This window comes from Rhincodon typus, chromosome 5 (assembly GCF_021869965.1).
Source record: "Rhincodon typus isolate 14 chromosome 5, sRhiTyp1.1, whole genome shotgun sequence".
Lineage (NCBI taxonomy): Eukaryota > Metazoa > Chordata > Chondrichthyes > Orectolobiformes > Rhincodontidae > Rhincodon > Rhincodon typus.
In genome coordinates, this window is record NC_063336.1 from 96,098,850 (window position 1) to 96,112,849 (window position 14,000).

The window sequence follows — 14,000 nt, forward strand, 5'->3', positions numbered from 1 at the left end:
TAATTAGGTATACCACATATTGTGATTATTGAGTCCAAGAATCCAGTAGACTCCCAGGCTCCTAATCTAGATTGTTGAGAGGTAGCTGATTCCAACTGGGATCATGGAGTACGCAATGTGAACAGGGAACTTATCATCTAAATTATGTTTGATTTCTGACACCTTTCTGTTGGAATGGTTGTATATTTTAGAAGTTAAAGATGCCAAGTGCCTATTCATGAGGTGTTAACCAAGCTGATTACTACCTTTCTAGACTTGTGCGCATACATGGCGTACTATCCTCTGCAAGTGAGGAAATTAAAGAGGAACGTGCTTACTAGTAAGATAGGAAAAGCCGTCTTTGTTGGAGTATTGGTGTAAAGTTAAAATTGGCAATGCTGAATTATTGCTTGTTTTACCTCACAGTTCCTAGTTGCATATGAAGTCTGCTCAAACAGGAGCAAGTTTTGTACATGGAAATAAGTCAAATTAGTTATTTGTTATTCTGTGCACTTGCCTTACTATTAATTGTCTTAAAAAATCATAACCAAGCCTTGCCTGACCTTGAGGCAGCCCAGTGCATCATCTGCCAGATTAACAAGATGCACTTAGAAGAGAAACAATTTTCATTTCAGATCCAAGTTGCTAAGGGTTAAGATGATGCAATCACACAAGTGATATTGAGCTATGTGAGTGCTGAGAGAAGTCAAGTGGTGTCACTTTAGCTCAGAAGAAATCTACAGTAGACTTGAATGTATGACCATTTTCCTTTATTTTCTTAAGCTAGGTCTTGTGATGGCCCAATCATTGCAATTAACGTATGCAATAATGCGAGGGCTACTTGACCTTGCATGATTTAGGCCTATATAGTCAATGGAGAAAGAGGATGGGTCTGGAACACTGTAAAAAGCAAGCACTCTCATTGAACTTTGGGCCAATAGTCATAACCTAATGAAAACTCACTTGCAACATAGAATGTTATCAGTTATTGTGAGATCAATAGAATATAAAATTAGAGATGTTTTGCTGCAGTTATATCAGACACTGTTGAAATCACGTCTAGAACAGTGGGCACAGTTTTGGCCCCCTTATTTAGGAAAGAACATAATTACATTAGAAAAAGTTCTGAGGAGGTGTATTAAATTGATTTCTTGGGATCAGGGGTTTATCTTACGAGGGAGGAAGGGTCATGCCGGGCCTAGAGTTTAGAAGGTTGAAAGGTGATCTTAATGAAACATACAAGAACTGCAGAATCTTGACAAGGTGAATGCCGAAAGGATGTTTCCAACTTGTGGGAGAGACTAGAACTATAATTCACTGCTTAAAACCATAAGGGGTCTCCCAAAATCAAATCAAGGAAAATATTTAGGGTCAGATGGAAGTGGGGTTATTGAAAACTTTAAGGTTGAGTTAGATTCTTGATTGACAAGGGAATTGAAGGTGATAGAGACAAAAGCTGAATTGAGGCTACTATCAGATCAGCCATAACCTTATCAACTGACAGAATAAGTATGAGGGACCAAATGGACTATTACTGCTCCTTATTCATATGCGGATAAGAATATGTCTGTAGGTTCGGTTTTGAGGACCAAACGTCATTGTGCAATATGCTGAAAGTTCATTTCTGGTTGCAAATTATTTTTTCCATCCACATCTGAACAACTGATCTATTTGAGTCCCTTTTCAAATTCAGTGGCACAGTCAGATACTCAAAAATTGGATTTCATGATCAATTGTCAAAAATTCATCTGCAAAATATTTTTATGCAAGAGAGAAACCATTAAATGGGTACCTTGATCAGAAGATATACCTGTTTAATAGTCTAGTTTTAGTGTACAATTTTTGACTTAATTGCTGATTACTATATTTTGAACTTGTCTATTGTGCCAAATCAGGTACCTACAGGTTGAGCACTCAGTTAAAAACCATTTTGATGGAACTGGTTATGTGGCTTCCATTCACTCTTCCACGAAAGGTATGGAGTGCAGTGTTAATGCACAACCTTCTATGTCAGGATGACTGAGGGAGTGAGTGATAGAGCTCCCTTGTTTCATGACCTGGTGGAGGAGGAATATCCTCAAGAAAACTTTCAACTTTCCCTCCTGTTTCCTCTATATCCTTCTTGTAAATGCTCAGTTGTTCAGAGTTTGATTATTTGAGCCTGTGCACTGTTGATGTTCACTATCTCAATTAGTTAAGACTGGGTGTAGCCTTGGAGAAAACTAAACAAGCTGTAAGTATGGAGCAGGAATTTTTAATAACTGTGAATAAAACTTGTTACACATGCACTTGCTCACACACGAATTAGTCTTTCATTTCTGAATAGCTCAGAGACCCATAATGTATACATCTCTCTGCTATAACAACCTTTTTGGCCTCACGACCCTGTCAATTCCGTAAAGATTAAGGGGAAAACCTAGATGCCTATGGCAAACACTCCCTTTGCTGGTATCTTATAAGGCAAAGTTACCTGACACTCAGCCTTTTAAGGCAAAGTCTTCAGATAATTTCTGGAATAAATGTTGCTTGACCTTTGTAGCCTGGGAAAAGTGCTGTACAGTGTCTTCTCATACGATTTAAAAAGTGCTCTTAATCACAAAGGGCAAGAAAAAGGTGTCATAATAGTATTCAAAATCCTCAGCAGCAGCTAGTTCGCTTCCATTTAGCTCCGTGCGGTTAGAAAAGGGCATGAGGTCAAGTACTAGCCACAAAGTTCAGTACTGTCTTATTAATGAGGGCTGGCAGGAACTTTTTAAACTGTTTTATCAGTCTTCTGGGCAGCATTCATGCTGTGTATGTGAACTCCTTTCTGCATTGGCTTCTTGCACGAAACGTGGGCTAAACAAACATTTCAGCTTAAGCCGCTTCAGAGCCTCAATACAGCCTTGAGTAACCAGGGAACATCACTCCAACACTTTTATGGACGTTCTTTAACCTGTTGGGCAATTTCTTTTTATTTCCGCTGAATAGTATTCCAGGACAATTTATGCTGTTTGCTTTGAGGGATTATAAGTTGCATTGAAGGCAACCTACAGGCACAAGTTTGAAAACAAACACCTGCAGGTCCCAATGTTCAATCGCTTTTTGTGTCCCTTCAGGTGAAATATATAGCATAGTCTATTATCACCAGGCCATGGCTCTGAATTTTCCTTAGGAAACACGTGAGGGCTATTTGGCAGGATATCATTTATCACGTCCTCCCCTGTAACTGATTTACGAATATATACTGTTTTGATTCCAGCTTTTGTTGCTGCTGTACAAATCCAATCCCAGAATGAAATTTGGTCTGATAGATCTTTTTTTCTTTAATTTAAAGTGATGGTCTTTCACTGGAACATAAGCACCCAAGGCTGCAGATCTGGTTTTAACAGTAAAACAGATGTTTATTATGCAAAAGGAATAAAAATAAACAAATCAAGCTATCTAAATATAACACAGGTTGAAAGATTGTAAACCACACAGCAAAACAAAATCCCTTTATTCCCCAGCACAAGTTTATGAACAAAAGTCTTGAGAAGCTAGTACTTGCAAGTCATCCAGAATTCCTTGTTTTACATTAGTCTTGTATTTAAAGTATGCATTCAGTCTATGAAATTGGCTCCCCACAGTTTTGTCTGTTGCTACACAGGTTGGTTGTGTACCTGTAAATAGTACAATGTCTCTACTGCAAAGTGATTTCAGAAATAAATGAACAATTATTTTCCTTCTCTCGTGCATGATCTTGAGATGTATTAATCATAAAGCAATTGAAGTTTCAGTTTATCGAGTTTATGATGCTTGCTCACAGTGGCTCAGTAGTTAGCACTGCTGCCTAACAGCACCAGGGTTCAATTCCACCCTCAGGCAACTGTGCAAGCTCCACGCAGACATTCTCTTGGGTTTCCTCAAGGTACTGTGTTTTCCTGCCACAGTTCAAAGACGTTCAAATTTGGTGGATTGGCTGTGCTAAATTGCCCATAGTGCCCAGGGATATGCAGTTTGGGTGGATTAGCCATGGGAAATGCAGGGTTCCAGGTTTGGGATTGGTGGTGGTGGTGGTGGTGGTGTTCTAGGTGGGATGCTCTTTGGAGGGTTGGTGTGGACTTGATGGGCCAAATAGCCTGCTTCCACACTTTAGCGATTCAGTGGTTCCATTCTATATTCCAACAGTTAGATTCTGAGTTTTTTTCAGGGCTACCACATGGCGTAATCCACAACTTTATTAGTTTAGGTGTGATTGTTGCAAATAATAATGTGTTTGGCAACACTATCCTTGAGCTTGTGTATGGCTGCTTTGCAGCTACTGTGAATGCTTCCCTCTCTGAATTAAACATTTTGTACACACCTATGTTTTTTGTACGAGTCTTAATAATATACGTCCTCTAGTGTTATAAAGACAACCATCCACCTGATTAGGTTCCTTACACAACTGAAAAGTTTTTTTTGTGAATATTGTGGTTTGGCACTTAGTTTGTTTCAGTATTGATTTAGGATGAAACAAGCTTTGGCGTTTATAAAGTGCAGAGACTTGGAGCAACACTGTCTTATCTACAATGGCTTTGACATTTTCTTGGCATGTCATGCTTGTAGCTTTCACAGAATCAATTAATTTTGGATTTAACCCCAATGGTATGTCGAGGACATAAATGTTGCTCAAGGCTGTGTCAGCAAAATGAAATCGATTATGACTGGAAACAATAGTTCAATCCCATCTAATTATTCATAATTGTCTTGGAAATGCACAGACATATTGAGGTTGAAGGACAAAAACAGGCAACAAATGGATGCTATGCAAAAAAGACACAACCTTTTGAAAAAAAACCTTTTGAAAGTCTGGTTTTAGCATGCAATTTTGGTCTTAATTGTTTCTTATCATAATTTGAACTTGCTCAGAGGTGTTAGACACCTGCAAATTTGGCACTATGTGGTAACGTGACACAAATTTTATGGAGCAGTTTGTGACCTCGACTCACCCGTTTCAAATGGAGATGTGGTGTTTGCTGCTTGATGTACAGCAGCACGTTTCAGCATTGCTCAGAGACTGAATGCAAGGGAATACTTGAGGTTACAAAAGCATCAGTCATGGTTTCAGAAGCAGAAATTGTGGGACACAGATTAAGCCTTGTCAATAAATAGGTTTGGTGATGAATTTTCCTACTGCAAAGGCCAAAATACAATGAAACAGATATGCCAACTGGAACAGTTATTTTTCCTTCTGAAACTTCTAAGGTGGCAGGTATGCTGGTACATTTCCATAGAAATCCATGTGACAACTCCAAGATATGTGAAACCCTCCCAACCCACTCACCATTAAAGCTGGAATGGTGTGACAAGCTTTAAACTTAATGTAATGTCCCAGTAAGAGCGATGAACCAATCCTGTAAAATTTATTTGTTATTTGAAAAGAACCCTCAATATCTCCCTAACCCACTGGAATATCAACCCTGAATTAGCACACAGTAGAATTATAAATGTTCCATCTAACAATCTCACAAGGAAAGTTTACAAACATCTGTAATTATGTTGATTAATATCATAAAAATTTCTATACCATAAATTTTAAGGCATTATAACTTGTCTATAAGAAGACTATAAGGCTTTCAAATTAGGTGATTTGTTTTTCTTATATATATATGAAGGTAGAGAGTGAGCCATCTCTGCGTCTTGTTTGAAAATGTAATTTCAAACCCAGATTGAGTAGAGTGAACCCGTATTATCTTTAGAAATAGTGAGAGGCGATCTCAGTAAAATGTAGAAGATTCTTAGAGGGTTTAACGCAGTAGATGCTGTCACCCTGGCTAGCAGGTCTACAACTAGTGGCAGTGACTCAGGATAAGGATGCTGGCCATTTAGAGTTGAGTTGAGAGTAAGTTTCTTCACAAGGAGTTCAGAATCTTCAGAATTCTTTACAGATTGTGGATGCTCACTCATGGAGAATGTTCAAGATATAGATCGACAGCTGTTTCAAGATAAAGGGAATTGAGGGATAAGGCAGGAAAGGGGAGTTAAAATAGAAGGGTAGGTTTGATGGGCTGTGTGACCTACTCCAGTTCCAATTTCTAATATTCAAAGCAAAAAATTTTTTTTTTTTCTCTGTAATCAATTTAGCTCGAGGAAAATGGAGAACTCAGCTTGGCTTTCTGCTATAAGTGTTTGTATCAAAGAGATAATTGAGGTTAATTGTTTTCTTGTATTTTGAAATAGGTCTAACAGTATTTGTGAAAGTCTTTTCATTTCAATCTGGTATAATTGATTGCATTTTCTTATTTTATTTGTACTGTGATATACAGGGTGTTCATCAATTGTTCATCAGTTATAGAAGGTCAGATTTCAGGCATTCATGCTTGAGATAAAAAGGCTCATTATTCATACCATCTCCCAGATAACCCACTTCATAAGGTCACGCTTTGGATCCTAAGCGTGCACTGTTCTGCTATTGCAGTTCCTTTGAACTGTAACTGCACATAGTATGTGGAATGTGCTGATTCTGATCAGTGAATCATAGAATCGTAGAATCCCTACAGTGTGGAAACAGGCCCTTCGGCCCAACAATCTTAAAATCCACGTTGTCCACCTTTCCCTCCTATAGACTAAACTCATCCACTTCAATCCTCAATTGATGATGATAGCAAATGGTGACTGTTATCTGTGCAGGTCACGGAGGATGGTTAGTCACATTGTGGCAGTAGTTTAATGGTATAAACAAATGCACTCGAAGCAGATTGTGTCACCAGTGGCTACAATGATCTTTTTTCACCCTTGTATCTTTGCAGGACCACAGTAAAACTAAAAGAAGAAGTGAAAATGGAGAAGAAATCTAGTTTCTGGGACAGTTTAGGAATTAAACAAAATTCGGCCAGCAAGATTCCCACAGAGGATGAGGGTTGGGATCCACAGGTAAAGGTGGAGAACCCTTGCAGCGGTCTGACTGATTCCAGTGCCTGGTCTGACTGGACGAGTGAGACTTGTGGCAGTTCCAAATACACTAGCCTGGACAGTGAAACAAACACAAGTGGCTCCAAATGGAGCATTATGACAGCAGGGAAGCTGCCAGGTATCAGGAGACGTAGCAAAGGAAATCTGACTGACTGCTGGGAAGAGATAGAGTGATATTTAGTTGTCTGTCTTAATGTTAATCCAAGATTTAGTTTGCACCATTCTTCACTTCTTGTATTTATAGTCATGCTTTCTATGGATATTTTCTGAGTCAACATTTTGTTTCAAATTCTGAGAGATTTTGTGCACTAGTGAAGAAATCGGTGTCTGATCAGCACTCTATTTTAATTAAGTGTAAGAGTTGATAACCTCCTTTCTGTTTGTGCCATAATTATTCCAATACATGCAAGTACACATTTTCCATTCAGAAGACCTTTCATAGTAAATTGCTCCCTTAGTATTCATTATTTGTGACTCTTTGACATCAGCTTAACTGAGTGCCTAAATATAGTTATATATATTAATATTTTATCTCACATTTATCGAAAGAAAACAAGTTCTCACGACCCTTTTTGTACCTTGTAAAGGAGGTGCTGGAACGACTACTAATGGTACAAGTGATATTGCCTTTAGTTGAAGGAAGAAACCACTATTTTTGCTCCTCCTTTCCAAGTGTAGCTGTGCTGTATGATGTTCTGTTAGTCTGTGTGAGGAGATAAAATTCCATTCAGTCACTGAATTCGAATGATCGTTGAAGCTTGGATTTGTATGGAGGCCAGTGTCTTGCCAGCACTGGGTGTCGTTCTGGGCCAAATGTGCCTCGCATTATTAGCTTGTTTTGGCAAGCATTCTAGAGCAACCCAGTGTCCAGTTACAACAGACACCACTGTGTGAGATAGTTCATGTGAGTAATCCAAAAATCTTCAGTTCAATTTGTGCTGTGTTGGTAATGTCATTGGATTGGTAATCTAGAACCCCCATGCTAATGTTCTGGGGACATGGGTTTGAATTGCACTATGGCAGATAATATTTGCATTCAATAAAAATCTGGAGTTAAAAGCTGCTGTAATGATGACTATGTAAGTATTGTCAATAGAACCCATCTGGTTTTCTAATGTCCTTAGGGGAAGGTAAATCCTTACCTGGTATGACCTGCATGTGACTCCAGATCCACAGCAATGTGACTGAGTCTTAACTGCCCTTTAGGTACTTAAGGACAGACACCAGCCAGTGATGCCAACATGCATTTTTTAAAAAAGCCCTGATCAGCGATATTATGTGTTATACACCTTTTTCTATTTTTACAAACATCAATTTTATAGCCTCTCACCTGAAGAAACTAGTTTCTGTTTAGATACAGTAGTAGTATTCTTCATACAATTCCATGATGTGAATGTGAAGAATGAGGGTTCTTGATCATGAGAATTGTTATAAATCCAAATCCCTACTCCCAAGGACATTTGCATGCTTCCACCAATAGAATAGGAATTAAAGCTAAGTTGTTTCTTTGATCACAATTGGAGACATTGGGTCTAATTGTATAATACTGAATTACGTCTCAATAAAGAACAGCAACACAGCAGTAATGCACAGTGTGTACTGAGGTAGTGAATATGGCGAAGGTGCAAAGGAGACATTTTCTTCAAAGACAATTTCCTAACTGAACTGTACTCCAAACAAGATATTTTCCAAAGCATCTTAAAAATATTTTAACAGCTGTAGATTGAAACCAGATTTTATAAATCTGTGCCTCCAGATTTACACATGCCTTTCTAAGACTGAAAATCTGTTTCATATTTTGTCTTAAATCTTTTGTATAAAATCTCCAACAATGTGTTTTGTGCGTACAAATTGTTAATGAAGTACAATTAGAGAAACACTGGGCTGAACTAATAGTTCACGTAATAAGCTGCTGACAAAGTAGTTTTATGAAAGGATTCTAACACCTATTTTAGGCGTCATTAAGGGTCAACTGTATTAAATTTCTCATGGTTCTCTCTCCTTTTTACATTTGAATTGCATAAAACTAATTATGAAATTAGAATGAAAATGTTTAGGAACGAAGTGAAAAAGTAGTTTCTCATGAGGAGGGTGTTAAAAACTTGGAAGTTCCTTTCTCTTCTTTCAATTCTCCCCATCCACATCACTCAAAAGTCTGTGCTCATTTTGCCAATCAACATGTTCAGTTTGAGATTGATAAATTTCTGTAGTTTAAGGTATCACAGGCTATAATGTAAATGTGAGTACGTTGGGTTTGAAGCACAGATCAGCCATGTTCTAAATTAGCTACAGAGATTGAATTATCTACTGCTTTTGCTGTGAGTTTCTCTGTGTCAAGTAGTGACACAGTTGCGATGACTGCTGTTCAGGTTGGCTTAGCCTTCTCATACTCTCTAACAAATTTTGGGCATGGCCTGACACTCATGGAACCAAATCCCAACAAGGAAGCACCCAAACAATGGAGGATGTTCATGGTTGCCTTTTCTCATGTCGATTATTCTGAAATTGTGCTATAGTTCCTAAATTAGACTTAAGCAGGAGATTTTTGCATGCCAGCTATGTGGTGCTAGTGTAACTTTATGGTACCATGTGCAAAAATATTTCTGATATGATGCAAATACCAGTGGCCGGAGTATCTTAGTTGACTAATGGATTGAAATAAATTCCATCCTTGAATTAAAAATGTATAACCAGGCATATGCTACAAAAAATGTAGTTCATTGAGTCGTTCGCAAAATTTCATAAAATGAATGAGTAAAAACATAGAAGTAAAGCGTTATAGCTCTTAATGTTTCAATTACGCCTTTGAAATCTGACCATTTTAAATAAGATCTTTAATCATTGAAGTTTTGCTATTTGTGTTATAATGTAGGGTGGTCAGGTTTCAAGGTTCATTGCTCCATTAGTTAGAAGCATGTTATTACGATTAAAGCATAAATAACCAAGTAGTGGTTCTGGTTTAGGAAGGAATGTAATAAAATCATTTTAAAGCAATGAGTGATTCATTAGGTGTTGCCTCTGATAAGACTGCTTAAAAGCTAACCCTACCCCAGTATCTACTTAAAATATTGTTGGAAGACTGATTATGTGCTGGAGGGGAAAAAAAAACTACTAGAGTTTTGCCATTCTTCAGTGATGTATAGTTGGCACATGATGATAGGAGTACAAAATTGTTTTGTTAAATTGCATCTCAGGGTGATAATACACTTTAATTTTTAGAAAGGTCACTTTTTTGACATGCTATCAGGTAGTGCAAGCTTCAAGATGGATCAACATTTTAATGTGTGAAACCTTTCTAGTTTCTTGGTTTTCTGCAAGATCATTGTTTCATTTTCTAACACAAACTTTTGTTACTTTTTGTCTGCTTACAGGGCAAACAATGCTGCCAAAGTAATTTAATACACAAATGAAATATATTTCTAATTGCCAGATCAAAATTTCTGGTATACATACTATATACTTTATTGTTTATTTGTGAACTGAACAAAGGCAGACATAATAAATAAATATAACTATGCAATATCTGTGGTATCGTTTGGACATTTACCTTGTTAAACTTTAAAAGGTGGAAGAATCATTTTCTTTTAATACATTGTTGTTATAAATGTATCTTTGTAACCAATGAGAGATTTTACCATCTGAACATGATAATATAATTTAATGCAAGGCTTCTCACTTGGTAAACGATAAGTACTCTCATTTGATTTCGATGTGAAACTTAAAAGAAATTATAAAAGCAGAAGACATTTCATATTGAGAGTTGAATTTGAATCTTGATTCATAGTTAGCACCTTGTTTTCTCTGGATGCATTTTTTTGGCCAGACAATACTGCTCTACATCAATAAAATATTATAACAACAACATTTTTTTACTTTTCACTTACTTGGAAATGTAGAATTTATTGATATGCATTTAACAAGCTTCCAGGAGGTGATGCCGAAATATAATTCTTCTCTCTAATCAACATTGTACCGTTATTGCCAATTCTCACTTGCAGCAAACTCAAGGTGGAAAATTCTGGAAAAGAAACATCGAACAAATCGAATATGTAAAATTAAACCTTTCTTTTGAGTTGAGAGGTTTCCAAAAATACAAGAAAGAGGAAAAAATCTTAAGGTCTACAAAGATGAATCACAAGCAAATAATTGAAATTATCAATTAAAAAGGACAGTGAAACCTAAAATACTGACAGTGAATTTTCTCACTGTTATGCCATTGTTTGAGAAAACTTTGGATTTGCCAATTGATCATGAGATAAGATTCTCTTTACTAAGCTTGGTATAGTGTTTTGTATTGAACACTTGTAAAACTGAAGGAAATTGAGTTGTGGGCACAGGCTCCAAAATAAATATGCCAACCAGGAATAACACTTTCATTTCAAGGATGGTGTGCAAAAGTAAAAAGTCTTGCTATGATTCTGTAACACCTCGGTGAGACTGTGTACTGTTTTATTTTCCTTCCTTGATGGGGAAAATATACATGCATGGTCAGAGTACATCAAATGTGCACAAGATTGATTCCAAGAATGAGAGAGCCCAGAAACAAATTAGAACTGGCATTGACTATTTAGAAGAATGAAAGCTGATCTTACTGAAATGTGTAAAATGCTGAGGGTTTGACTGAGGTAGGTGCAGAGATGATGCTGTTGTTGGCTGAAGATGTGAAAACTAGTGATCATAGACTTAAAATGAGGGGGCTGCCAGTTTGAACTGAGGTGTGGACAAATTATTTCAGGCTTTGTATTCTTCGATGCTTTTTTGTTTAGATTTTTGGATGCTCACTCAATCAACATATCCAAGACAACAGATATTGATAATTATCAAAGGACATGAAATTAGCTCAGGAAAATGAAGTTGATTTGGTGAGATGGTGGCATAGTGGTAATGTCACTGAACTAGCATTCCAGAACCTCAACCTAATGTAAGACAGGCATAGAGTCATACAGCACAAAAACAGACCCTTTGGTCCAACCAGTCCATGCTGAACATAATGCCAAACTAGACTAATCTCACCTGCCTGCTCATGGACCATATCCCTCCAAACCTTTCCTATTCATGTATCGATCCAAATGTCTTTTAAATGTTGTAATTGTACCCACATCCACCACTTCCTCAGGAAGTTCATTCCACAGGCAAACCACCATCTGTGTAAAAGATTTGCCCCTCATCTTTTTTAAATCTCTCTCCTTTCACCTTAAAAATGTGCCCCCTAGTCTTGAAATCCCCCATCCTAGGAAAAGGCAACTACCATTAACTCTACCTATGTCCCTCATCATTTAAACTTCTATAAGGTCACCTCTCAACCTCCTATGCTCCAGTGAAAAAAGTCCCAGCCTATCCAGCCTTTCTTTATAACTGAAATGTTCCATACCGGGCAACATCCTGGTAAATCTCTTCTGAACCCTCTCCAGCATAATATTCTCCCAATAGCTGGGTGACCAGAACTGGACACAGTATTCCACAAGAGGTCTCAAAATGACTGCCCAACTCCTAAACTCAAAGGACTGAGCAATGAAGGCAAGCATGCCAAATGCTTTTTTAACCATCCTGAATATATATGATGTAAACATCAAGAATTATGTACTTACACCCTTTCCAAGGCCCTACCCTTGTTTGTTTTACCAAAATGCAATATCTCACATTTATCCAGATTGAACTGTATCTGCCATTTTCAGCCTATTGACCCATATTGGCCTATTTGTAATCTTAGCAAACCTTCTTCACTGTCTACTGTGCCACCAATTTTGGTGTTGTCCGCAAACTTACTAACCACGCCTTTTATATTCTCATCCGAATCATTTATGTAAATGACAAACAAAAGAGGACCCAGAACTGATCCCTGTGGAACACCATTAGTGACAGGCCTCCAAAAAATAACCATCTACCATTACTCTCTGTCTCCTGACGTTAAGCCAATTTTGTGTCCAATTGGCGAACTCACCCTGAATCCCATGTGACCTAATTTTACTAATTAATCCACCATGTGGAACTCTGTCAAAGGTTTTAGTAAAAAACAACAGCTACTGCTCTGCCATCATCAATCTTCCTCAAAAAAAAATCAATCAAGTTACTGAGATACGACTTTCCTCACATAAAACCATGTTGATTATCCCAAATCAATTTTTGCTTCTCTAAATGTCCACAAATCCAATCTTTTACAATCACCTCCAACAATTTACCCACAACTGAAGACAGACTCACAGGTCTGTAATTCCCCAGTTTTCCTTACATCCTTTCTTAAACAGAAGTACAAGCCACTCTCCAGTCACCAGGCACCTCACCTGTAGTTATAGATGATGCAAATATTTCTGCAAGGTGTTTTGTAATTTTCTCTCTTACTTCCCACAACTTTCTGGGATATATTAGATCAGGTCCCAGAGATTTATCCATCTTTATATTCTCAAAGACCTCCTGAACTTCCTCCTCTGTAATGTGGACTGTTTTTAAAACATCAAAGTTTATTTCTCTGCATTCTCTAGACACTATTTCTTTCTCCACAGTAAAATCTGGCACAAAATATTCATTTAGTATCTCTCCCATCTCCTGGGGTTCAACACAAAGACACCCTCCTTGATCTTTAAGAGGGCTTACCCTCTCTCTAGTTACCCTGTTGCTCTTAATGTATTTGTAGAACCTTTTTGGATTATCCTTAACCTTAAAACGCCAATGCTCTCTCATAGCCCCTCTTTGCCTTCCTGATTTCTCTCTTAAGAATGTCCCTACACTCTTTATATTGATTAATAGATTCAATTGATCCAAGTTGTTTATGTGTAAAATAAGACTCTCTTTTATTCTTGACTAGAACCTCAACATCTTTATTCATCCATTGTTCCTTAATCTTACCAGCCTTACCCTTCACTCTAACAGGAACAAAATGCCTCCAAACTCGTCATCACACTCTTGAATGCATCCCACTTGTCAGACGTCCTTTTCCCTGTGAACTGTCTACTCCAATCAACTTTTGAAAATTCTTGTCTCATACCATTAAAATTTAACTTACTCCAATTAAAATTGTTAACTTTTATGGAAGGCTAATCCTTTACCATAACCATTTTGAAACTAATAAATTATGATCACTGGACTGAAAGTGTTACCCCACTTTTACT

General features: G+C 37.5%; 2 protein-coding genes across 9 annotated transcripts in view; one reads left to right on the forward strand and one right to left on the reverse strand.

The window, feature by feature from the left end:
- The window catches only part of LOC109914361 (testis development-related protein-like), a 59,524-nt gene extending 49,108 nt beyond the window's left edge, over positions 1-10,416 (forward strand). For all 4 annotated transcript variants that reach the window (XM_048596463.1, XM_048596464.1, XM_020513949.2 and 1 more), the window contains one exon: positions 6,732-10,416. In XM_048596463.1, the coding sequence (XP_048452420.1) occupies positions 6,732-7,068 (337 nt within the window). In that variant the 3' untranslated portion in view covers positions 7,069-10,416. The remainder of the gene's footprint in view (positions 1-6,731) is intronic.
- Positions 1-14,000, reverse strand: part of fbxo25 (F-box protein 25) — a 184,702-nt gene that overhangs the window by 116,262 nt on the left and 54,440 nt on the right. The window contains exons 10-11 of one of the 5 annotated variants that reach the window (XR_007262050.1): positions 10,779-10,912; positions 7,471-7,597 (exon numbers count right to left, since the gene is read on the reverse strand). The gene's annotated coding sequence lies outside the window, so the exon portion shown is untranslated. Of the gene's footprint in view, positions 1-7,470; positions 7,598-10,778; positions 10,913-14,000 lie in introns of those variants that run through there. The other 4 variants (XR_007262052.1, XR_007262053.1, XR_007262054.1 and 1 more) reach the window with 4 other exon arrangements.